This window comes from Tenrec ecaudatus, chromosome 1 (assembly GCF_050624435.1).
Source record: "Tenrec ecaudatus isolate mTenEca1 chromosome 1, mTenEca1.hap1, whole genome shotgun sequence".
Taxonomy (NCBI): domain Eukaryota; kingdom Metazoa; phylum Chordata; class Mammalia; order Afrosoricida; family Tenrecidae; genus Tenrec; species Tenrec ecaudatus.
Genome location: NC_134530.1, coordinates 30,009,323 through 30,034,402, shown reverse-complemented (window position 1 = coordinate 30,034,402; position 25,080 = coordinate 30,009,323). Strand labels below are relative to the sequence as shown.

The 25,080-nt window shown below is 51.1% G+C and overlaps 2 protein-coding genes and 2 non-coding genes across 4 annotated transcripts in view; all 4 read left to right on the top strand.

The window, feature by feature from the left end:
• The first annotated feature begins 516 nt into the window (after positions 1–516).
• On the top strand, positions 517–7,798 carry RPL22 (ribosomal protein L22). The gene is made up of 4 exons (XM_075550493.1): positions 517–645; positions 2,468–2,572; positions 5,402–5,526; positions 7,602–7,798. Exons 1-4 carry the CDS (start codon positions 634–636, stop codon positions 7,744–7,746), a joined length of 387 nt encoding a protein of 128 aa, XP_075406608.1. The 5' UTR covers positions 517–633; the 3' UTR covers positions 7,747–7,798.
• A 4,094-nt stretch (positions 7,799–11,892) lies between these two features.
• LOC142438006 (U1 spliceosomal RNA) lies at positions 11,893–12,055 on the top strand. The gene has a single exon (XR_012782495.1). It is a non-coding gene; the product is annotated as a U1 spliceosomal RNA (small nuclear RNA).
• A 3,794-nt stretch (positions 12,056–15,849) lies between these two features.
• Positions 15,850–16,013, top strand: LOC142438304 (U1 spliceosomal RNA). The gene has a single exon (XR_012782705.1). It is a non-coding gene; the product is annotated as a U1 spliceosomal RNA (small nuclear RNA).
• A 6,914-nt stretch (positions 16,014–22,927) lies between these two features.
• CHD5 (chromodomain helicase DNA binding protein 5) overlaps positions 22,928–25,080 on the top strand; it is a 62,194-nt gene continuing 60,041 nt past the window's right edge. Inside the window, exon 1 of the mRNA XM_075550491.1 lies at positions 22,928–23,094. Within this exon, the coding sequence (XP_075406606.1) occupies positions 23,016–23,094 (79 nt within the window). The 5' untranslated portion in view covers positions 22,928–23,015. The remainder of the gene's footprint in view (positions 23,095–25,080) is intronic.

The following is a 25,080-nucleotide window of genomic DNA, read 5'->3' as shown; positions in this document are numbered from 1 at the left end:
GATGTGGCGGTCGGCTCGCAGCGAGATTACAGCCCATGGGTTTGCGGGAGCCCGTCACACGGGAGGGATTTCCATTTCTCACAAGGTCCCAGGCGGCGCTGCTGCTGGAGCAGCGGGACTGGCAGACACAGTCTTTGGGCGTGAACTTCCGATCGGGGCAGCTCCGGGCAGGCAGAAGTTTCCGTGCATTGGGCCCTGGTGACTTCGGATCACCCCGATTTCACTACCGCCCCCAGATCCGCCCCTCACCAAGTTAGCGCATTCGATTCGCATCCGACTGGCTTGTGACTTGGGGTCTGGCGGAGTTTCCTCTTGGTGTTCTTTCCAGGCGCTTTAACAAAGTGTAGTAAGCCCCTTTACCTCCCTTTGGCTCGCCCACTGCCGTTTGGCCCCCTCCGATCGTTCACAGTGGGACCGGCCACCGGGCCTCACCACCCTCCCAGCGGCGGAGGGTTGGGTTTCGCAATCAGGGGAAACTAATAGCTCTCTGATCGTATCGAACAGGGCCGGCCCGCCGAGATCGGGGGGCGTGGCCGGGCGATTCGTGCTGCCTGGGCCCTGCGTGCTCTGCGCGCTGCGGCCTCTTTGCGTCTGCGTAGTGCGCCGACCTCCCTTTCTGCCGCCGCTGCCGCCATGGCACCTGTGGTTAGTATGGCTCCTCGTGAGGCCTCCGCTCCGAGCGGCACGTGGGCACCGCCGAGCCCGGCTCCTGCCCCGCATCCCGGGGGGCGCCGCTCTGCAGCGTCCTGCTGGGGCTGAGGCGGCAGGATGGCCGGCGAGGGCCGGGGCCGCTGCGGGTCCCAGCACGTTGTGGGCGGAGGAGGCCGCGGCCTGGCGCCCGGGAGCGCGATCCGGGAGCTCTCGGCGGCCGGGGCGCCGGCTCGAGCCTCTGCCCGGGGCCGGCGGGCAGCTGGGACGGGCGGGCGGCGTCCTGGGCTGCTCGTCGGCCCTCGGAGCCCGGCGAGAGGCGGTCTGGGCCTGCCGCCCTCGGGAGCCGCGCTTCGGTGGGCAGGGTCCCCCAAAGGATGCTCTTCCGGCCTGTTGTGAGGGCGAAGGCCTAGGCTGAGGAGCCTTTCAGGGTCCGCAGAGATTTGTGTCTCAGGGTGGTCGGGCGCGGGACCCTTTGGGGTTTGGGGTAGGCTCCTCAGCGCGGCTGTAAATGGGGGCTGCTCGCCCCCACGGTGATTGAAGAAAGGCGGTTTCCCGTGTCAGTGGCCCGAGATCTTGCCTTTTCCTCGGTGCTCTGACGGTCTGGTTAACGTTTGCGATTGCCAGGTGGGATGGATTTTAAAACGTTCCGAATGCATCTGTACTTCTTGGGCTTTAAACCCATGGAGAGGCTGCAGAGGCTTTTGTTGGCCGCGTTTGGACTTGCTGAGTTTATGTTTCTGGGGTCAGATCTTACAGCAGCCCCCTGGTTGTGATTGACCGGGGACGGTGTCAGTGAAAGCCAGCGGTTTGGGCAGGTTTTTAAGCGCTAGGCTGCGACCAGAGATTGCAGTCCGAGCCCACCCAGCGGTTCCCTGGGCGAAAGACCCGGCCTCCGCCTGCCCCCGTAAAGGGTAGCGCCTAGGAAACGGTCTCTCCCCCCCCCCCAACTTGGGGTGGCCATGAGTCAATAATCAGCGGGACAGCTCACTTGAACAGTGACAAATGTCTGAAAAGTCGCAGTTTTTGGAACATAAGGGAGGTGAGATGTGTTCTTGGGAACTGGGGTCCTTAATATTTAGATTCAGCAGAGATCTCAAAGTGTAAGTAGGGGTTAGGCTGTACGAATGTGTTTTCAATGGGGCCAGATCTGGGTAGAAGCAAGCTCCCCTCTTCCAACTATGAGTGAAGAAACTGCCTCGGATGTGCTGAAACTGGTGCTTTAGAAGTGCTACTTCATACATGAAATCCAGCTCAGAGCGGGGCATTGTGTGTGTGTGGGGGGTGTACTCACAACCGAAGCTTTAGCCCCGGAATACACTAACGTGGTCCAGGTACTGGGAACTCTGCTAGGGCTCCAAAGAGGACAGGTGAGATGCAACGGGGCTGGTGTCAGGAGGGAGTAGACAAGTAGTGATTAGAGATGGAGATTGTTTTTAAGACATTTGAGTGTTTAGAATGAAAGACCCCAGCAGTTCTTGAACGGTTACTGGAAATTTCAGAGCAGATAATAAAAGTTAGATTTTTTCCCCCTCATAGTTCATAGACTTGCAGTGGCGTCGGGTTGGGGAATTTAAGTGACTCAAGAGGGTGAGTGTTTTTTTTCTTTTTTCCTCGTTAGAGTGGGGAGCCCCAGACCCAGCTCTGTGCAGGGTGGCCTCTTGGGCAGAGAGAGCCAGGCTCTGGGGCCATACACAACTCCATCTCTGTGGGCTTTGTGTTTATATGGGCTCTCGTGCTTCTGGCATTTTCTTGGTCTTTGGGAATTTTTGCCCTGCCTCATCTCCCGTCTGGTGTGTGTGTATGTTCTTTGTCTTAGAAAAAGCCTGTGGCGAAGGGGGGTAAAAAAAAGAAGCAGGTTCTGAAGTTCACGCTGGATTGCACCCACCCTGTAGAAGATGGAATCATGGACGCTGCCAATTTTGTAAGTGACCTTGCTGCCCCTCCTTACAGTTGCTGACATGTAGGTCCCCGTGCGCCATAAAGGGAAGCCCTGCCCAGGCCCGGGCTGTTCCCGAGATGGCTGTGGATCACACCGTTATCATCTGTAGGGTTTTTTTTAATTGGCTGATTTGGGGGGAACTGGATCCCCAGGTCTTTTTTCCTAGTTCAGCCAGAAGATCGGATGGAAGCTGTTGGTCGTCTCCACTGACAGGTATCCAGTCCTCCCGCCAGGCAGGCCAGACTTCTGCCACAAGCCACCATGGCCCTGTGGACAAGCCCTGTGGGTGTGCACTCCTCCTTTCAGACTTGAGCCTGGCACCCTGCTCGTGTAACAGGCTTGTGCGGACACCGAGTAAGCCTTTCTCATGCTGCCTGCTACGCTGGTACCAGTTGTTAGGTGCCAGTGAGTCATCCCGGCACTGTGACCCATGTACAATGGAAAGAAGCACTGCCTGGGCCTGAGCCATCCCCAAGATTGTTAGTTTGAGCCCATTGTTGCAGCCACGATGTTAGTCCATCTCGTTGAGCTTCTTCCTCTTTGTCGCTGCCCCTCCAGCTTACCAAACACGATGTCTTACGGAGCCCGTGGTGGCGTAGTGAGTATGAGGGGGACTGCGAGCCACATGGTCAGTCGTTTGAAGGCACCAGCAGCTCCAAGGGAGAAAGCCTCCTGTAGAGAGTTACAGTCGCAGAATCCCACAGGGGTAGCTGTTGACTTGAGAGCAGTGAGCTTGTTTTTGTTTGTTTAAGATGCTCTTTTCCAGGGACTAGCTTCTAATGACTTGTCCGGTAGGTTCTAGAGAACATCCCTTCCCTTCTCTTCCTCTTTAGTTAAAAATCATTTTAGTTAAAATTTTCCAGGGGACAGGCAAGCTGTTCATTGGATCCTCCCTTCTCCCTGAACTTTGGTTGAGCCTGCCCCTCCTGGGCACACTGCTGCTCAGCCGGGATCGCCAGGCAGGTGGCAGCACTTCCTGCTGCTGCCCATTTCATCAGCAGGTCAATGTGTAGATTATCTTGCTTGCTGATGTGTAATTGCAGCTTAGTCCTTTGAGACCATGCTTTCTGGTGATTTTCCGTGCACCCCACCCCCACCTTCCTGTATATTTGGCCTTATTCCCCAGTATTCTTCTATTCCACTTAAACGTAGAAAACGGAAATAATGACAGCCATGGGGCCTGGGGAATGCAGGCTTCTTAACTTGGATGCTCAGGTTTCCTAAGTTTACTTCTACCCTCGTGTCTTTCGGAGCCTAAGAACAAACTCATTTAAAACATGCAGGCATTACAGATTTGCTCTGGCCCCCGTGACACAGGATGGGAATCAGCTTACCTTTTACAGCACAGAGGGCCCTGGCTTGTTCTCTCCCCTCGGAAGAAAGGCCTGGCGATCTGCTTCTGAAAAGATTACAGCCGAGAAACCCTCTGAGGTAGTGTTCCTGCAACACACGAGGTGGCTGTGGGCCGGAGTTATCTGATGACATGGGTTTGGGCATGTTTTGGCTTATTGTAGTCTGTTCCCCTTACGTAAATGACTTTTGTATCCCCGTCCTGCAGGAAGTCCCTCTGTGGGCTGGCTTTCTTCACTGTCAAGCCTCTATTCAGTGAATTGTGCTTCTCTGGCTTCTTCCAATTGAGTGTCCTTGTGGCGGTCCCGTTCTGGGATTTCCCTTCCTCCTCCCCATTGCCTACTGCTCCCCTCACTCATTTCTGTGCTTGCTTTCTGACCTCCTGGAGCCTCTTCAGACTAGACTGCTTGACTCCTTCATGCACTCACCGCAGATGGAAAGGGCCTGATGTGATAGCTACATTAGCAGTTAACAGATGGGGGTTGTATTTTTAAATTAGGGAAGTGTAGGAGTTTTGAGCTACAAGGGACTTGGACTTGGTTCCACAGTGGCAGCAGCAACGCTGTGAATGCTTCCCTCTCTGTTTGAACAGAGACCCCCACCCCCACCCCCCGTTCATGGAGGTGGGTGACTTGAGCAGCTCGGATCTGCTGCAGCACACAGTGGCCCCTGAGCAGCCTGTGGTTTGCTGCTCCTCGGAGGTTGGAGACTGAACTTGCCCTGTCCGTGCTGGGCAATCACTGCTGTGTCCTAGCTGCTCTTCTGAAGATTTCAGACCCTAGACCAGGGGGCTGCAGAAGTTTGTGGGAAAATGACTAACTTCACATTTCATGAACTTTCTGGTGCCTCTTTGTTAGTGACTATGAAAAGTGTGTTAATTTTAAAAGACAAGATTTAAATGAGCCAATAAATAAACCATGAGAAATGGAGGAAAGTGACTTTAAAGCTCTAAGCAGCGTAGATGACACTTGGATGTCTAAAAGCACCTGACTAAAGCCGTGGTGGTTGTGCTGCCTCGTACATGAGGACAGGTGGGACACCACGGAAGGAAGATAGAATGGGTGTGCTGGATTGGGGGGCTCCTGGGGAAGCTTGTGGAGTATACCATGGATTCTGCTGGAAGACAGAAGAGATGCAACCAGAATGTTCTGTAGCCACAAGGGTGGCTTGCTTGCTGTGGACATTGGGTCATTTGGACCTTTGGTCACTAGGAAGGACCCATCCATAGGAAAGGACATCAACCTCAGAGCACCAGGTAAAAATGACAGACCCTCTGTGGGAAGGATGGACGCCAAGGCCTAATATCCCAACACTCAGGAAGACGGACTGGGCCGGGCAATGCTTGGTTCTGTTGATGTAAAGTAACATTTAAAAGAACACGCTTTCTTCAGTGTATAGAGTAAGAAAATGCCCAGCAGGCGAGCCTGTCACTTCACTAATTGGCCCCTTTGGTTTCTACAGGAGCAGTTTCTTCAGGAAAGAATCAAGGTGAATGGGAAAGCCGGTAATCTTGGGGGAGGAGTCGTAACCATTGAAAGAAGCAAGAGCAAGATTACGGTAACCTCTGAGGTGCCTTTCTCCAAAAGGTGAGAGGGCTGTGCTGTGAGTGAGCGTGCACCCGGGTGCTTGTTGCCCCTGCTGGTTTCTCAGTCGTGCTCAGCACAGGCAGTTAGGAGTATTCCCCTTTGGGTAGTTTTTGGTTTTGTTTTCAGATTTGCTTTTTACAAGCTCAGTATTTTGAGCCATAAGGAGGCTTTTCCCAGACCGCCTGGGATTGTTCCTTGACTGGGTTGCCCTGAAAAGCTGGGATTTCTGCCTTTCTCTCAGCTTGGTTAGGGCAGTGGACTGGGAATTCAAATATCCTGGGTTTAGGCTGAAACCAAACCACAGAATCCCCCTGGGCCCATTTTCTTCCTTCTCAGGGTGGAAATAGTTTATTGGACCTGCTACATTGTAGCACTGGGAAGGGATTTAGATACTTAGCTACCTCTCTGATGACGGAATGGACAGGTGTCTACCTGGCTCTGGTGCAGCCTTGGCATAGTCTTTAGAGTCGGTATTTGGGATACCAAAAAGGACTACTTGGCTTCCGTTGCCTTTATTTTTAGCCAAATCAGCCCAGCAGTGACTTCAGGGTATGTCTGATTGGCTGCCTGATTGTGTTTGTGTGGAAGGAAGGTGCCTTGATGGCATCAGAGGAGAGACTGAAGCTGCATAGGACCTCCGAAACTCACACGCAAGCTCGCTGCCCTGCATGGAGTCTGAGTCGCTGCTGGGACCCTGTAGGGCGGAGAACTGGCCCCTTGGGTTTGAGACATGGGCTTCACAGGAGAGAAAGTCTCAGCCTCTTCTCAAGGAGGGTTTGAGCACCGGATGGCAGAGCTGCTGAGCGTCACAGAGCCCGGGAAAAGATTCCGCAATCTGTGGGCTGGGTGTGAGCTTCCCTGCCTAGCAAAAAATGTCTTCTAGTCTGGCTTCAGTTCGTTGGCCGGAGGGAGAGGGGAAGAAGTCTTGTTCTTAGAGCTGCCCTTGTGGGATCTGTAGTGGCTGTGTTCTTGAATGCATACCTGCTGGCCTCTGGGCTTCCACCACTTTTTTTCCTCCCGGCCTTCTCTTGGGGAAAATTTCTGAGATTTTGAATTGTAAAGCCTTAACTAAGTAGATGGAAGGACCCAGTGGGTGGGTTTAGGCTGGGAAAGGTGGGTAGGTGGGCATGAGGCCTTCCCTACTTTGGGGAGCCTGCTTGGTTAGGTAGTTCTCAGGAGCTGTTGGCATGGTAACATCTGGGACTTGTTACTATGGCAAGGAGCTGCACAGGAACTCTCTTATCCTCACGATCACCTGGAGAGACGGTCAGACGCACTACTCCAGGGGGACAGCGGGAGAAACTGAGGCATGGGATGGCGGTTTGGCCCCAGCAGCACTTGGGGTTGGTGTCATCCTCTCCTCTTGCTGGTCTCAGGAAGGTGGCTGACTGGATTGCTCCCAGGGCCTTGTTCAGCCAGAGAGAAGATTCAGGATCCTGAGCGTTACGTGGCTAGACTGCTGGGCACAAGAGACCAGGTGCTGCCGTTCTATGAAGAGCAGGATTTCTAAGAGCAGTTTGTTGTCGGTCACTTCATCAGCTCAAGTCCAGGGCGAGGCAGCCATTGGGCACCAAGTGCTCTCCCTGCAGAGAGGGGTGTGTGTCCCGGTGGCTGGTCATGGGCATCTCGGGGTAGAAGTGAGTGGGTAACAGCAGCCTTTGAAGCAGTTCCAGTGACCAGACCGCCCCGCAGGGAGCGAGGGGTGTGAAGTGCAGGGAGCTTGGTGGAAGCGGTGACGTCTCACCCACTATCCTTGCTGCCCTGACCTGCTTGCCGCAGTCTGACAGCCCTGTTACAGGTGCTGGGTGTTAGCTGCGAATTGTTTATTGGGCAGTTGGGACATTTATTTCTGTGTCCCGATTTTTATTGGCAATTTAAAGGAAACGGAGCATTGGTTGGGTATCTTTTTGGAGGGGGGATGAGAGTTTTTAATGCGGACTTTAGAAAATGGAAAATGTGGGGAGGGAGGGAGAAGGAGGGATAAAAAACAAAAAAGGAAAAGAAAATGGGAAATGTCTCCCCATGTTTGAGCATTGCGATCGGGAGTGCGGTTCTCAAGTGTCCTTTCTCTGCAGGTATTTGAAATATCTCACAAAAAAATATTTGAAGAAGAATAATCTACGTGATTGGTTGCGTGTGGTGGCCAACAGCAAAGAAAGCTATGAATTACGCTACTTCCAGATTAACCAGGATGAGGAAGAGGAGGAAGATGAGGATTAAGTCTTCTTGGGAATATTTTGTATAAGCCCTTTAATAAAACTTGGGAACTAAATAGCTGGCTGTCCTTGTATCTCTGCAGCATGGACGACAGGGCGCTGGGAGGCCCAAGGCCCCACCGGCCTCCACTCACTCCTGTAACTTGGGAAAATGGCAGTCTGGGATGGTGATTCTGAACTAGATGTGCCTTGCCACTCCACGCCACTGAGGATGGTGTGACCTTGGCGGGAGACAGGGCGGGAGCTGCAGCTAGTCACTGTTGGACATGAGAGATGTTGACAGACTGACCAGACTGGTGCTTTTTCTCCGAGAAAGATTCATGACTAGAACAAAGGGACTTCTCACTCATTCAGAGCAAAACAAGTGGCTGCTTCTGTGGGGCCATGTCAAGTGTCTTCATAAAGGCAGCTTTCTGGGATCTGTGTGCCCCTTAAACCTCGCACATTACTCGATCAAGCTGTTCTGTGCATTCCTCCCCTTTTCTCCCACTAGAAAGGAAATGTTCTTCAGAGTGGCTGTATTCTGCTGCGTGTTTGTAGAAGCCCAAGGTATTCAATTAAGTCAATCTGTCAAACAATCATTGTTTCTACGTCTTTGCAACAAACTCTGCGCTGGTACCCAGCAGAGGGCGCTGGAGCTTCACACTGACAGCCTGGTTGCCTTTTCCTGGAGGGTGGGGCACGGAGAGGTGGACTTGCTGCCACCCTGGCACCTCGGCCAAGATTAGATTTTATGCCAGAAGTAATCCAACAAATTAATGTGAAACGGACCAAACAAATGGTTTCTTCAGGACGCCGAGGGAGAAGGCCCTCATCTGCTTGCGGTTCTGTTCCCAAGGGAGAGGTTATTAATAAGGTTGTAAAAACGTAATTGTCGGTGACAAGGGACACTGGAGAGTGATTTTGGAAAGAGTAGGAAGAAAACCATCTGCAAGTGTCATGGTCACCTTGCATAATCCTTCGCGGACGGACAGCCAATTTCCACACCTGTAGGGTGTGTCCAGCCTACTGCCTCCCTGGAAATGAAATGAGCGGGGGTCCCACCTTGCCTCCCATTTCACATTGGTTGCTCCTCAGAGGGAATTGACCGTGTTGAGACTTTGCCATTTCATTTATGAAGCAGGCGCCGACGTTTTCTATTTCTATGCAAATGTCTTGAAGCAGAATTGGTTGACTCAGTCCTCAAGGAAGGCAAGATTATCTTTGTAACTTAACAGCATCCTCTCTGGCGGGGCCCCAGTCTCATGAGTCACTTTATTAGCAAGCTGGTGACTTGGTTATTAGCACTTCGCATTCATTGTCTCATCCGCATGCAGCAATATTCACGCTCAGTTGTAAAACAAATCCAGAGTTGACATTTGCATCCAAGGTAGTTTCTTACAACCAACCCAAGCTTGCCCCAGATTTTAAAACTTGTTCTAAAATTGAAGCGCATTGTTTTTCAGCGGTTCGGCTTTTTTTCCTCCCATGCATTTTTAAACTTGTAATGGAGGAGTTCTGATGGCATTGTGTATTAAAATGGCTGTCACATGGCTACTATTACTGAGCACGGATTTTTCTTGAAGGTCTGGCATGCTTACCTCCTTGGAAGCGAACACTTGGTTGGTCCTCTTCGCTGTTGGTTGCTCAGTCTTCCGTAAGTTTCAGAAGAAAATAGAACATTGGGTTTTCTTCTGCTTAGGGCTGTTTCAGCCTCAAGGTCATGAGATCCTACAGTGGGCCCAAAGACCCAGAACCTGGTGAAGACTGCCGACCAATGGTGGTGTTTGATGGGGACCACGAAGTGTCTTGCTCAGCTGTGTCTGAGCCAGCACTCAGCCAGGTGCCTTTGTGTCTGGCCTTATAAGTCACCTGTGTGCTATACTGTGAAGGCACAAAAGGCCTGGGTCACAGGAGTCCCCGGCCTTCAAGAATGGGTTGCTGGAGGAAGCTGGCTGCCGTCTTGTTCTCAGCCTACTGGTCACCGCCAGCACCATCTGTCTGTCTGAGTGTGCTGGTACCTCTCAGACAGTGAGATGAACACCCCTGAGAGCAAAGAGCTAGTTGTTTTACACGCTTTCATATTTGCTTTCCTTTCAAAAGCTGCAGAGGTCCCGTGGCCTTTTCAGCAGTGAAAGGGCTTGTCTCAGCAGCCTGGTCCCCACGCCTCTTCAGAAAGCCCAGTTTGGAAATACAGACTCCCTACGGGTGGCCGTGCCTGGGGACCTGCTTGTTAGCCCTGGGAATGCCAGTCTCATCCTGGACCGGTGTAGACTGTGTGTGGCGGGGGCTTGGAGGAGACCTAAATGTATTCTTGCCCCTTTGCTCACAATCGGAGGCAGCATAGAGATGCTCTGGGGCAGTGTGTCTCTTAAGCATGGCTTGTGTGTGTTTGTGTAGTGGGGGTGGGGAGGGATTTGAGCAGATCTGGTAATTTTAAAGGGATCATCACAAGGCTATTTTGAACTGGCCTGTTTTTGAGAACATCTGGTTTCCTGGAAGATGAGAAGGGTCCTTCCATGAAGGCAAGATGGCCTCTCTGGTGTGACCACTTCAGCTTTCCGCACTTCTTCACTTGGGGGTCGTGCCCACCCATGGGACTCACCCCATAAGCATATCAGGGGTTTGATGCCAAGCAGTGTGAGGGAGTGGGAAACAACCGTGGACAGGGGACCCTAACAACAAGTATAGATTTGGCAGTACGGGGGGGAGGAGGAGGGACAGGGGCAGAGGTCCCTATAAGCGTCCTGTGGGACAGATGGCCCAGCAGCGGCTGAGTCCTTGTACCAAGCCTGTCTTATTTTGGCTAATGCACTCTGGAGGTTGTCTCTCAGGAGAGGAAGGTTTGATATGGGCACTTGCCGAAGACAAAGAGGGGTGCTGACCGGGCCAGGTAGAAGCTACCTTGTAAACTGCCATGTGGTGTTTGAACAAGCAGCTGTATCTTGGAAGAAAGAAGCCCAGAGTTCTCCTTAGAGGCACAGGTGGCGAGACTTTGTCTCATGACCTTTGGACAGAGAGCAGGCCCTGGGGAAGGACTTCACACTTGGTTAAGAGGAGGCGCAGTAACAAGAGGAAGGACCCTCGACGAGATGGACCGACACCGTGGCTGCAGCAGTGGTCTCAGGCATGGGATCACTCGTGAGGATGGCCCAGGACCAGACCAAGTTTCCTTCTGTTGCACATCCATCCATGGAATCTAACAACAGTAACATTGTTTCCATTGTCAATGGGCTTACAGAACAGATCAAGAGTTTGACATTCAACCATTTGTATCCATTTTGTTTCTCCTCATTCAATCACCTCAGAGTACCCTCTTAATCCACTTGCTCCCTGTGTTTACTGTTTCCATTCTTTAATAAACCTTAGCCCTTGGCTAAATACTGCCTTTTTACCTTAAATGTTGATTATTCAGACACGGGTGGGTTCAAACACAGGTTGAGAAGGGTGACTAAGGCTTGGACATCTCACCAGTCTATCAGACCAGTAAGCTAAGTCTCTTTAATGAAGAAGGGGGATGTGCAGAGTGGAGACCCAAAGCCCATTTGTCGGCCACTGGAGATCCCCTCACAGAGGGCTTTAGGAGAGGAGATGGGTCAATCAGGGTGCGAGGTAGTACCGATGAAGAACACAGCTTTCCCCCAGATCCTGGATGCTTCCTCCTCCCAACTACCATGATCCGAATTCTACCTTGCAGGGCTGGATAGGGCAGAGGTTGTACACTGGTACACATGAGGGCTGGAGGCACAAGGAATCCAAGGTGGATGATACCTTCAGGACCAGGGGCGTGAGGGGTGATACTGGGAGAGTAGAGGGTGAGTGGGTTGTAAAGGGGGAACCGATTACAAGGATCCACATGTGACCTCCTCCCTGGGAGACGGACGGCAGAGAAGTGGGGGAAGAGAGACTCTGGATAGGGAAAGATATGACAAAATAACAATCTATAAATTATCAAGGGCTCATGAGAGAGTGGGGAGCGGGGAGGGAGGGGGAAAGAAAAGGAGGACCTGATGCAAAGGGCTTAAGTGGAGAGCAAATGCTTTGAAAATGATGAGGGCAAAGCATGTACGGATGTGCTTTATACAATTGATGTATGTATATGTATGGATTGTGATAAGAGTTGTATGAGCCCCTAATAAAATGTAAAAAAAAAAAAGAAAAAGAATTTGAGTTCATTACCTGGCAGGGGAGCTACCATGATCCTGAAGGCGGTTTTCCAGGGCGAGGCTTCTCCATTGCACTCCGGATGTGCTGACCCCTGCGATTTCCCCAATTGTGGGAAACTCAACGGCATCATTTGTGATAGTGGGGGACTGCGTTGGCGCTCTGCCCTGGGGGTGAGGGAAGAATTTGAGTTCAGTTCTACAGTTTTCAGTTCCCTAGGACTTCCGAACATGAGCTTTTCCCCAACAGGTGGTAGCAGTAGCCAGGCATCAACTAGTTCTAGTCTCAAGGTTGTAGAGGCTGATGGTTTCATATATATATGTTTTGTTTTTGACTATTCTTCCCTCTGATATGGAGAGACCAGTGAACTCAGAAATAAAATTCATTAGCATATGCTTCACATATCATACATTTAATCATTCAAGGGAAGATCTGTGCGATCATTATCACCATTAACTTCAGACTATTTTCTTCACACTCGTTAGCTCCTCCTTTCCCCCCATCTTCCTTGCCACGGCCCTGTCCAGCTTCTGTCTCTATGCCTACTTATCCTGGATTTCAAACACAGAAAGTCATACAAAGCATAACACAATCATATAAAGCAAACAAAACCCAATAACAATGACAAGACAAAACAAAAACCTCAATAAAAGAGAAGGCAGAAAATATTAAAAACGAAAATGGTTTTAAAGCGGGTCTAAAGCGAGACCAAATGACGGAGGATTGCATTTTAACCTAACTCCGTCTGCCACAAGCAACTTTATAATCTGATAGTGTGGCAATTCACATCCCTTGAGGACGACAGGAGACTTAGGCCACGTGGGGAACCTTGCAAATGGACTTTGGACTCCCAGTCGTCAATAGCCTTCTGCAGACCAGATGTTCACAAGGTCTGCCATGTACAGTTGCCTCTTTCGGATTTGGGTTTTATTATTTACAATCCTTAGATCACACAGGCTGGTGTGCTTCTTCCAAGTGGACTTAGTTGGCACCTCACATGCTGCTAGTTTGAAGCCTTTAAGACCCCAGACGTTATTCTTTCTGATAGCTGGGCACCATCTGTTTTTGGTTTTTTTTTCTCACCATACTTTGCACCCAAATCTTCAGTGATCGCTTCAATGTATGGACCTTTAAGACCCAGTCACTACTGACCAAAGTAGACTGTAGAACATTGCCTGTGTCAGCTATGCTATGCCAATTGACCTTGACCCCCCCCCCCCGGCCCCCTCAGCGTGGGAGTCAGGAACAAGCAGAATGGTGCTTATCTCTGGGAGCCAGAAGCACGCATTTTTAGGCCAGCCATTTTCCTGTCTTTGGAATGGGTGTGATACCCACATTCTCCTGCTCACCTCCTCCCCCAGCTAAAGCAGTCTAGAAGGCTGACTTAATTAGTCACACAGTACAATTAAACTCTAGAAACAACAACAACACCCTGGCCAGGAGTGTCTTTTGACAAGCCCCCTCCCCAGGCGCCCAGGTGGTACACACTCCCAGGTGTGAAATTCTCAGAGGGTGCAAGTGCGAAGAGGGCAGGGTGCTGAAGGAGGTGATGGTGTCACCACTGGTTCTGGGACCTTCTGCGTCTTGTTATTTTCTTTGACCTGTGTGACTGGCTGTGACCAGTTGTGTGTATGGGGGGGGGGGGGGCTCTAGGTGTGGGCACTACCTGCCTTCAAAAGTCTTCAGGGGGCCACCGTGGGAATATGTGTCAAGGGATCTGTCTTGTGGCGGGGCTCAAGGGGGTGCTGAGGGGCAGCGGTGGTTTAACCTATGGGTGGGGGCACGAATAGAGTCCATGCAGGTCATCTACTCATTCAGCTCTGGCCTCGGACATGTCCCCTTTGGTGATTTTTATAAGCAATGCATGAAAAATATTGTGATGTTGAATCGTCACTGAGGTGTAATTACAAGCTCTGTGACCAGCAAACATAAGGCTCTGTCTCCTGAAATGGTAACTTAATGGTAGGTTTGTTCCAGAATTGCAGTTTATTGAGTTTTCAGCCTTTTAGGAATTGCTTTTTAAAAAAATATATAATTTATTTGACTTTTGTGGAGGGTGACACTATGCACAGCCAAACCTTCTCTGATTCAATAGTCTTGACGCGCACAATTCTGTGACATTGTTTCCATGCATCATGAGTGACTCTTCACCCTCTCTTCCTCCCCAGTCCCAGAAACGCCCTGCCCCCTCTGCTTCCTAGCTCATCTTTTGAGTGGCTGATGTTGTCAAATTGGATAACCATATCAGTAGATCTTGAAACAGCTTCATATTCAAGGCAGGCATTCTTTTCTTTGTGTAAATTAATCATTTTATTGGCGGGGTGGGGGGGCTCTTACACATCTTATAACCATCCATCATTCAATTGTATTAAGCCCACATATGTTGCCATCAACATTTCCAAAACATTTTCTTTCTACTTGAGCCCTTTGGTATCAGCTCCTTTTCCCTCCTCTCTCCCCTCCTTGTGAATCCTTGATCAATTATATGTATTATTGTTATTTTGTATCTTACACTGTCCGTTGTCTCCCTTCACCCACATTTCTGTTATGCACCCCCCTCAGTGGGAGGGCTATATATCCAATCTTGTGATTGGTTCCCCCTTTCTTCCCTTTCCCCCTCCCCCTCTCCTCATGATACTGCTACTACCACTACTATTCTTGATGGCTTTATCTGTCCTGGATTCCATGCGTCAAGAGCTCTTATCCGTACCAATGTGTGTACTTCTCCTGTCTAGTTGGATTTGTAAGGTAGAACTGGGTCATGATAGTTGGGGGGGGAAAGAGGGGGGAAGCATTCAGGTACTAGAGGAATGTTGTATTTCTTGGGTCCTATACTGCACCCTGGTTGAATGGTCCTTTCCTTGTAACCCTTCTGTTCGGTGATGTCCAATTGTCTACAGCTGGGGTTTGGGTCTGCACTCCAAACCCCCTCATTCACATCAATATAATTATTTGTTTTGGATCTGTTGATACCCGATCCCGTCGACTACTCATGATCACACAGGCAGGCTAGTGTGCTTCTCCTATGTGGGTTTAGTTGCTTTCCTGCTAGATGGCCCCTTGTTTAACTTCAAACCTTTAAGACCCCAGACGCTATATCTTTTGATAGCCAGGCACCCTCAGCTTTCTTTACCACATTTGCTTATGCACCCATTTTGTGTTGGGAAGGGGAGTATCAAAGAGTGCCAGGTTATTAGAGCAAAGTGTTCTTTTGTTTAAGGAGGTTTTGAGTAGGGACCCAAAGTATGGCAGACTTCCTTAACAAGTGAAGTTAAATTACTGTTTTTCTTCCTTTCATGTATATGTATATGATTTGAATGGAAGTTTACAGACAATTTGGTTTACATTCAACAATCCATATACATTGTGTCATTGAATTACATATATTCTAATTGATTGCATTCAATGTTTGGGTTTAAGACTTAGCAGGTTATCTTTGGTTTAAGGCTTAAAGATTACCTTAGGGTAATAAGTCTTAGGGGATCATCAATCCTCCATGGATCCAGAAATTCTGGATTCAATCAAAATTTAAAAGTCTGTTCAACATATCCCCCTTTTGATCAGAATTCTTAAATAGAACTTTTGTTCAAATTTCAGTACCTGGGTAGTACATTCATTGTGAATGTACCTGGGTAGTACATTCATTGTGACAGTTAATGATACATCTATTTCCTTGTTTGTTTTTTTAAAAACTGGTTTTATTGAGCTATAATTAACACATCATACAATTCAATAGTTCAATTATATTGAGGGTTGTGCAATCGTCACCGCAATCAGCTTTGGAGCAGTTTCTTCCTTGGTACCCCTTGGTGTTGACTCCCGATTTCCCCATGGCCCCATTTCTTATCTCAGTTACTCTCTATAAATCTTGGCTTCCCTATACAGAAAAAATATACAAAACAAGGACAAAGAACAAGGGGGAAAAAGACCCAGCCACAATGATCATATAAAAGTCAAAGACTTCATACTTACCTGGCAGGGGAGATACCATGATCACCAAGGTGGTTTTCCCAGGGCGAGGCTTATCCATTGCATTCCGGATGTGCTGACCCCTGCGATTTCCCCAAATGTGGGAAACTCGACTGCATAATTTGTGGTAGTGGGGGACTGCGTTCGCGCTCTCCCCTGAAAAAAAAAAGTCAAAGACTTCAATTTAAGGAGCAAGCAATATTAAACATTTAGGATAAATTGAAAGTGGTCCCAAAGGGAGATCTAATGGAACATTCCAATCTAAGTACAGTTGCTAAGAACCACTTGGTCTGATATTGGGGCTGTTTATATTTCTAGTCTGTGGGCAGTGGGGATTCATTAGGGATTCAATTCACACAGGGACTGCAAATGGAATCTGGGCTTCCTCTATAATACATAGTGTTCTGCAAATCAGATGTTTAGAATTTAGCCTCTGGCACCATTCCCTCCTCTGAGTTTGGATCTTATTGTTTACAATCCTTAGATCACACATGCTGATGTGCTTCTTCTGTGTGGACTTAGCTGACTTTTCAATTAGATAGCTGCTTATTTTGAGACAAGCCTTGAAGATTCCCCCAGACAACATTTTCCCTTATAGCTGGGCACTATCTGATTTCTTCACCACACTTTTCTGTGGCACCCATATCTTCAGTGATCTCATGAGGGTGAGTACCTGGCAGGGTCATGTCACAGACCTAATTGTTCTTATTTTAGGGCTATGATCAAGTGAGAGCTCAAAATTCATTCATATGTTATAGTTTCCATATGTCCAAGTTCACTTTTGGAAACATCATTTTGGTGTCATACACCATAAATCCTCCCATGGGACTTATGGTGATTCTACTGGCAGTGACAGTGTTATAGTCAATGGTGAAACACTGGTGTACATAGGACTTTATAGATGTGTGCTGTCATTGTTAGGTGCCATCAAGTCGGCTCCAACCCATAGCAACCGTATGCACAACAGAATGAAACACTGCACAGTCCTGCGTCATCCTCACAATTCTTCCTGTGCTTGAGTCCCTGGAGGCAGCCACTGTGTCCATCCATCTCATTGAAGACCTTCTTCTCTTTCACTGCTCCTCCACTTTACCAGACGTGATGTCCTTCTCCAGGGACTAGTCTCTCCCCCCCGACAACATGTCCTAACTATGTAAGATGAAGTCTCTCCATCTTTGCCTCTAAAGAGCACTCTGGCCTGACTTCTTCCAGCACAGATTGGCTTGTCATTTTAGCAGTCCACAATGCTTTCAATATTCTTTTCCAGCACCAAGGTCCAAATGCATCAATTCTTCTACCGTCTTCCTTATGCAATGTCTAACTTGCACATGCAGATGATGCAGTTGACAATGGCTTGGGGCAGGCGGACCTCGTCCTCAAAGTAGCATTGCTGCTTTTCAACACTCTAAAGAGGTCTTGTGCAGCAGATTTACCCAACGTAATGTGTCTTTGGCTCTCTTGACTGTTGCTTCCATGAGCATCGATTATGGATCTACACAAGATGAATTCCTCGACAACAATCTTGTCTCCACGTATCATGATGTTACTTATTGTTCCACTTGTGAGGATTTTATTTTTCTTTCCATTTAGTTACAATCCATACTGAAGGCTATAATTCTCCATATCCATCAGCAAGTGTTCCAAGTCCTCACTTTCGGCAAGAAGGATTGGTAGTTGGAAAATATGGCCTGGATATGGAAATGATGCTGGTGACTGATCACATAATAGAATTTTGCAAGACTTAACTATTCAGCCTTTAAAAACCATCAGCCATTCTGAGGGAGAGAGACTAGGCTTTCTACTCCTGTAAAGAGTTACAGTCTTGGAAACGCAGAGGGACAGTTCTACCCTGTCCCATAGGGTCACTGTGGGTAGAAATGGACTCAATGGCAGTGATTTTCATTTGCGTTTAGTCAACTATTCATTGTCAATACCTTTTTTCAAGAACATAAACCATGATTTAAGCATGGACCTTGCCAGATGGAATAAAGAATCAAATCAACTACATCTATGCAAAGAGATGATGGAAAAATTCAATATCATCAGTCAAAACAAGGCCAGAGATGAACTGTGAAACAGACATTGATTGCACATATGCAAATTAAAGTTGAATGTGAAGAAAATGAAAAGTCAATGTGATAAAAAATATGTCCTTGAGTTTATCTCACCTGGATTTAGAGAGCATCTTCAAGAATAGACTTGAGACCTTGAATACTATTGACTGAAGACAGACAAGTGGTGGGATGAAACCAATGACATTATACATGAAGAAGCAAAACGTCATTACAAAGACAAGAAATCGCCAAAGGGATCAGTTATCAAGCATCAAAGACCAAAAAATCATATCATTGTGTGCTCGCCTCCCTGATACAATCGCTGAAGACAAATGGGTGCATAAGCAAATGTGGTGAAGAAAGCTGATGGTGCCTGGCTGTCAAAAGATATAGCATCTGGGGTCTTAAAGGCTTGAAGGTAAGCAAGCAGCCATCTAGCTCAGAAGCAACAAAGCCCACATGGAAGAAGCGCACCAGCATGTGCGATCACGAGGTGTCGAAGGTATCAAGTATCAGGCATCATCAGAACAAAAGTCTCATCATAGTGAATGAGTGGGGGAGTGCGGAGTGGAGACCCAAAGCCCATTTGTAGGCCACTGGACATTCCCTTACAGAAAGATCTTAGGGAGGAGACGAGCCAGTCAGGGTGCGACGTAGCAATGATGAAACATACAACTTTCCTCTTGTTCCTAAATGCTTCCTCCTCACCCCCAACCCATCATGATCCCAAATCTGGCTAGACCAGAGGATGTACACTGGTTCAGGTAGGAACTGGAATCCAGGACAGATGATCCCTTCAGGACCAGTGGTGTGAGTGGCGATACTGGGAGGGTGGGTTGGAAAGGGGGAACCGATTACAAGGATCTACATATGACCTTCTCCTTGGGGGACAGACAACAGAAGAGTGGGTGAAGGGAGATATCAGACAGTGTAAGATATGACAAAATGATAATTTATAAATTATCAAGAGTTCATGAGGGAGGGGGGAGTGGGGAGGGAGGGGAAAATGAGGAGCTGATGCCAGGGGCTTAAGTGGAGAGCAAATGTTTTGGGATTGATGAGGGCAATGAATGTACCAATGTGCTTTACACAATTGATGTATGTGTGGATTGTGATAAGAGTTGTATGAGCCCCTAATAAAACGGTTAAAGGAGAAAGACAGACCGAAAGAGGTGTTGTGATAGGACTCTGAAACTTGCTTGTAAGTGCAGAGCAGCTCAAGCGAATAGAAGAATGAATGATGCTAGAGAGTTCAGCAGCAGATGTCAAAAGGTGGCCCGAGAAGACGAAGTAGAGCACTATAGTGAATCGTGCTGGGATCCGTAGTCAGAAAACCAATAGGAGAGAACACATTCAACATATCTCCAGCCGGAAGAACCGAAGGAAAAAAATCCAAGCTTCGAGTGGCAACAGTAAAGGATTCTATGGGCAAAATAGTGAACAACACAGGAAGCATCAAATGATGATGGAAGGAATACATAGAGCCACTGTGCCAAAACAAACAAACAAACAAACAAACAAACAAAACCCCAAATTGGTTGATCCTGTATCATTTCAGGAGGTTGCATATCATCAAGAACTGATGATAGTCAAGGAAGAAGTCCAAGCTGCACGAAAGTCTTGGCAAAAACCAAAGCTTCAGGAATTGATGGGGTACCAGTTGAGCTATTTCAACAAACGGACACAGTGCTGGAAGCACTTGTCTATGCCAAGGAACTTGGAAGGCAGCTCCCTGGCCAACTGGCTGGAAGAGATCTATATTTGTGCCCATTCTCCCCATCCCCCCAAAAAAGAGATGATCCAATAGAATGTGAAAATGATCCAACAATATCATAAATATCACACTCAAGTAAATTTTTTGAAGATAATTTAAAAATTGTTGCACCAGTTCATCAACAGTGAACTACCAGAAATGTAAACCAAATTCCGAAGAGGACGCATCATGATGTCAGATGGATATTGGCTGAAAGCAGCAAATACCAGGAAGAAGTTTAGCTGCATTTTTTTTGACTTAGCAAAGGCATTAAACTGTGTGGATCATAACTAATTATGGATAGCATTGTGCTGAATAGGAATTCTAGACACTTTAATTGTGCTCACATGGAAGCTGTACATAGACCAAGAGGCAGTCACTGCAGTGTCCAAGGGGACTCTGTGCGGTTTAAAATCAGGAAAGGTTTATGTCAGAGTTGAATCCTTTCACCATATTTATTCAATGTGTATGCGAGCAAATAATCCGAGCGGCTGGTCGATAGATGCAGCAGAATGTGGTATCAGGGCTGGAGGAAGACTGACAACCTGACGTACGACTCAACCTTGCTTGCTGAACGGGAAGGCGGCTCGAAGTGCTATGATAAAGACCAACGACCCAAGCCTTCAGTCTGGATTACACCTCAGCTATAAAGAGAACAAAGACGCTCACACCTGGATTATTAAGTAACGTCACGATAAACAGAGCAAATATTGAAGGGATTCATTTCACTTGGGCTCACAATCGCAGGCCATAAACTCAGCAGGCAGGAATTCAAGGGATGTATCGTGCGAATCTGCCATGAAAGATCCTTTTGAAGTCTTAAAGGGCAAAACTGTCACTGAGGATTATAGTGGGCCTGACTCAGACGGTTTCAATGGCCCCACATGCACGTGAGAGCTGGACAATGAATAAGGAAGACGGAAGGAAAACCAATGCCTTTGAGTTATGGTGCTGGCAAGGACGGAAGAATGAGCACATCTGCTCGGAAGAAGTACATCCAAAATGCTCCTCCGACGTAAGGGTGGCAATCTTCATCTCATGTACTTGGGCCTGTAAAGAGAAGGGACCAGTCCCGGGAGATGGACATCATGCTTGGAAGAGAGTGGCAGTCACAGAAAGGAAGACACACAACTTGAACTGACACATTGGCTGCAATCATAGGCTGGCCCGACGTCGGAGCGACTGTGGGGATGGAGACAGACTGGCCAGTGCTTTCTTTGGTTGTACTGATGGACACTGTGAATGGAAACTCACTCTGCGGGATGTCCCAATAACAGCAACAAACAAGGAATGTGAATTAAATGCATGTGTAATAGTTTAACAATAAGACCTCCCCTTTCAGAATGGGGATTTCCAGTCAAATGTCCATTTGTTTAAAACCTTGCCACCCCAGCTTTTGTTGTGCTCTGTAAGTCAGGTTAACCCCTGTGCAGTCACCTCCCAAACAGACCTCTAGCACACGAAGGGAGGCGCCTCAACGCCCCATCAAGGAGCTGGGACTGTTCTCTGGCTGGACCTCCTCAGCCTGACCTTAGGAATTGGGGTGGGTGGGTAGAGGAAATATCATCAGGCAGTTCCTTTACAATGAGACAGGAGATATTTATTTGGGAGTGTCCCAAAGTGACCAGATGGGGGACATCAGACAGGCATTGGGTGGGGGGACTAAGGACTAAGGTCTGTTTGCTGGTGATTCACTTCCTGCTCCCCACTCCCACCCCCATGGTTAGTGTTCAGGAAGACTGGCCAGCCTGGTCAGGTCTCAGTGCTGGGGGGCTCTCTAACTGGCTGCTCAATTTAAGCCAGGAGCGGCACCTGGGTTCCCCTTGAATCCCCACGGGGCTGATTTAACAGCTCCATCTGCAGAGTAGCTGGTTTCAAAATGACCTGGGCAGAGCAGGGGATTCCCAGCGCTCTGGCCGCCTGGAACGACTGAAGGGCAGCGTTTGTTTTGGACTTGCTGGTGATTAATCTGGCCAGCAGCAGCTCTCTTTCCACCCCCTGCCCCACACCTCCTGACCATAGCCTGGCTGAGGTTGCCTTCCCTGGGGGCTGCTCAGTCACCACTCTTACTCTCCAGAGGCAATGGGTCAGGGCAGCCCCGGTGCTGATAAATGGGCAGGAGCTCAGTCAAGATGGTGTGTGACGGGCGGTCTCTGGCCATAGGTAGGACCTCGGAGTGCCTGGCCGCGTCATGGCAAGGGAGTCAGGGGAGCTGCCCTTCACCATTCCTTCTGGGGTCAGAGAGCAGGGGATCCTGGCGGCCACAAAACTTTTGCGTTCCCTCGCTGCCATCCAGAGGAAGGCGGGCATTTCACATTCCAGTCTCGCTTCCCAGGGCTTTGCCCTCCATCGTCACCTTTAACAACTGAGCGTCCCGGGCAGCGGCGCCCGCCAGCTCCAAGACAAGTGTCGCTTCTGAGCTGGAGTTTTAGGCTCAGAGGATGCAGATCTGCGCCAGGGGTCTGGATGGGTTTCAGCCGGATCCAGTCTAGGGGCAGGAGGCCTGAGATTTGGAGGCGGGCACGCAGGTGGTAGGGGGAGGGGAGGTGCCCTTTGAGCCAGAGCGTCCCTTCCCCAAGTGCGGGGCACATCCCCCCCCCATCCTTTTAAAAGGGGCTCCGTTTGTCTAGGCCAAGCGGGATGCCCGAGAGTGGGGAAGGCTGCCGATAAGCCCAGCGCATGAGAGTGGCGAGGGAGAGCTTTTTGCACCGCCGCGCGCGCCCTGTAGACCCCACTCCTGCACCCTTGGAGACCTGGGCCCCAGCGCTTCCCGGGGCAGATGTGGCGGCCGGGTGCACGCGGCCGCGTCCCCGCCTCCGGTTGTGCCCGGACTCGCCGGGGTCTCAGATGCCAGCTCAGCCGTCGGGTCTTGGGGCGCGCGGGAGCCTCGACGGCTCCCGCTGCCAGAGCGCCCAGTCCTCACCCACCAGCCCGCGGCTCTGGACTAGTCCTCCCAACTTGGTCTCTGCTGTTAACTAGTCGCGCTGCCGGAACGATGGGATGGGGTTGCCACAGCAACCAGACTGGACGTCACAATCCGGGCATGTGTGCCGCCCCCCCCTGCCGTGCCGCCAGCGCTGCCGCCGCCACCCTCGGCAGGCTGCGGGACTGGGCTGCGGGGCGCGGTGGGCGGAGCAGCCCGGGCTTTGCAGGGAGCTCGACTCTAGCGGCCGCGAGGAAGGGGGATCGGGACGGGGGGTGAAGGTTTGGGGGGGCGGGGGGCAGGCGGCCGCCATCTTCTCGCCGAGGCCGCCTCGCCCGCCGCGCGCGCCCGTCCGGCAGCGCACGGGTTAAGGCTGGCACGGCGCCCGGCGGGAGGGGGGGCGCCCACCTCCCCTCCCCCCCGCGCCGGGCATGCGGGGCCCGCTGGGCACCGAGGAGGAGCTGCCGCGTATGTTCGCGGCGGAGATGGAGAACGAGGACGAGATGTCAGGTGAGCGGCGCGGGCCGTGCCCGGGGCGCCGGGGCTGGGGGCGCGGGGCCCGGGTCGGGGCCGGACGCGCGGGTGACGGGCCCGGGCTGCACTGAGCGGGAGGGGCCGGGCTGCGGTTGCGCTACCGCCCTGCTGGCGCCGCGCGGCCAAGGGCGCGGGCTGGGCGAGCGGGGCGCGGCGCGCCGGCTGCGGGCGGGCGGGTGCGACCCTGGCACGGGTCCCGCGGGCGGGAGACACGGGCCGGGGCCTGCGCGGGGCGCGCCGGGCTGGGGGGACGCGGCGCGCCGGGGTCAGCCGGGTGCCCTTGAAGGGGGCGGGCAGCGTGCTCGGTTCCTGGCGCCAGCTCCCCGCGCTCTCGCCCCGCTGCCGCGCGTCTCGGGGCCCCAGGGCGCGCTGGGTGGGGCCGGCGGCGGGCGGGTACAGGACGAGCTGGGGGACCCGTCGAGCGCCCCGGCCGAGCCGCTTTGAGGGCTCCCGGCTGGGGCGCGCGGCCTCAGGATTCCCCACGACCCTGGCCGGGCCGTTGTGGTCGCCGCTCCGGAGCACTTTGCCGAGGCCGCCGGCGCGCCCCCTCTGGCGCGCCCTAGAGCTCGCGTCTGCCCGCTGCCCCGGACCGCCCAGGCTAGTGGCATTCCTGGCCCACCTTGCTTTGACCAGGAGCCAGAAGGCCACCCTAGGAGCTCCTTCACTGCCCTGTCTGCGCCCTCACAGACTTAAGCTGACACCCTTCGTCAGATCGGTCAGGCTGTCTTTAGTTAACTGCTCTGGGTTTGTTTGCGACTGCTCTTGGCACCAGAGGTTGTGCTCATGTGCAGCCTTCGACCCTGCCTCCCTCTCTCTGGGCCACTGCGTGCTTCCCAGAATGCCAACGCCAAGCTTGGGCCCTCATTTACTTGGGAAAGACCAGAGGGTCCTGCCCTGAAGGCGGTGTGCTGTGAAGGCCCAGGAGTGCCTTCCCCAGGGGAAAGCCCCACCGATGGGCACACCCACCCCAGCTCTGCACCCCAGCTGCCCAGCATCTGCCCAGTGTGGGGTTCATTGCCAGGTCACGCCTCCTGGGCTCCTCCCCCGACCCTGCCCTCCTTCCCTTGCTAGCTTGCTCAGTGCTTCAAGATCACCCCCCCACCCCCACCCCCACCCCACCCCCCCCACCCCCGCAACCCCCGGGGCTGTAGTGGCCTCCTGGCCTACCAGGGCTCTTTAGACACTAGAGCCAAATTTGCCAAAAAGCTTGCTGGGCTGAGGGGAGCAGGAGTCGGGTAACTCCTGGGGGCTTCTTGGGCAATCATTAGTGGTTGCATCCTGGGATGATGGAATGAGCCCATTCCCTGGAGTGGTAGATGGAGGCCCCAGAACAGGCAAGGCCTCTGCTGTCATTGACCGTTCCTGAGGCTGAGTCTCTTGCAGCAGTTATGTAGCTCTTGGTGGGGGTTGATGGGGTAATGGCCAGCTGAGCATGAACTTACAGATCCATTTCTAGGGCTTTACTGGAAGGGTTCCCCCACCGCCATAAGCTCCTAGCTCCCTGCTTAGACCCAAGTCTCCTGCTACCATCTTTCCTTTCCCTCCTCTCTGTGTTCCTGGCTCCAGAGCTGGGCAGGGTGGGTGGGTATGTCCCCTGAGCCTTCAGGAATGTTCCCAATACACTGTAGAGGAGGGGTCTTTCTCTAATATCTCTGGCCTAGGGATTCCAACCCAACCCATCAGTAAGACCTACCCCACCTCCTAGGTCCAGGCCACGACTCAGCCTGGTCCACTCCAGAGCCCTTCCCTAGTCCCTGCTGCAGTCCCCTCAGAGCCACCCTCCACTCAGCAGCTGAGTCATCTTCGGAAGCCCCCCACCTCCTGCCACACCCAACAGGACCTTCTTCCTGCTGCTGGAGTACATCGTCTGGTCCTGCCTTGGGGTGGCTGTGACCTCTGCCTGCCTGCGTGTTCCTGTCATTTTTGCCCGCTGTCTCCTTCAGATGTCACCACGTGGAGGCC

What these genes read in the sequence shown, in the direction of transcription:
- RPL22 (XM_075550493.1), top strand. An exon ending in TCATGGACGCTGCCAATTTT is followed by an intron (nt 2,573 to 5,401) that starts GTAAGTGACCTT and finishes TGGTTTCTACAG; the next exon opens with GAGCAGTTTCTTCAGGAAAG. An exon ending in GAGGTGCCTTTCTCCAAAAG is followed by an intron (nt 5,527 to 7,601) that starts GTGAGAGGGCTG and finishes CTTTCTCTGCAG; the next exon opens with GTATTTGAAATATCTCACAA.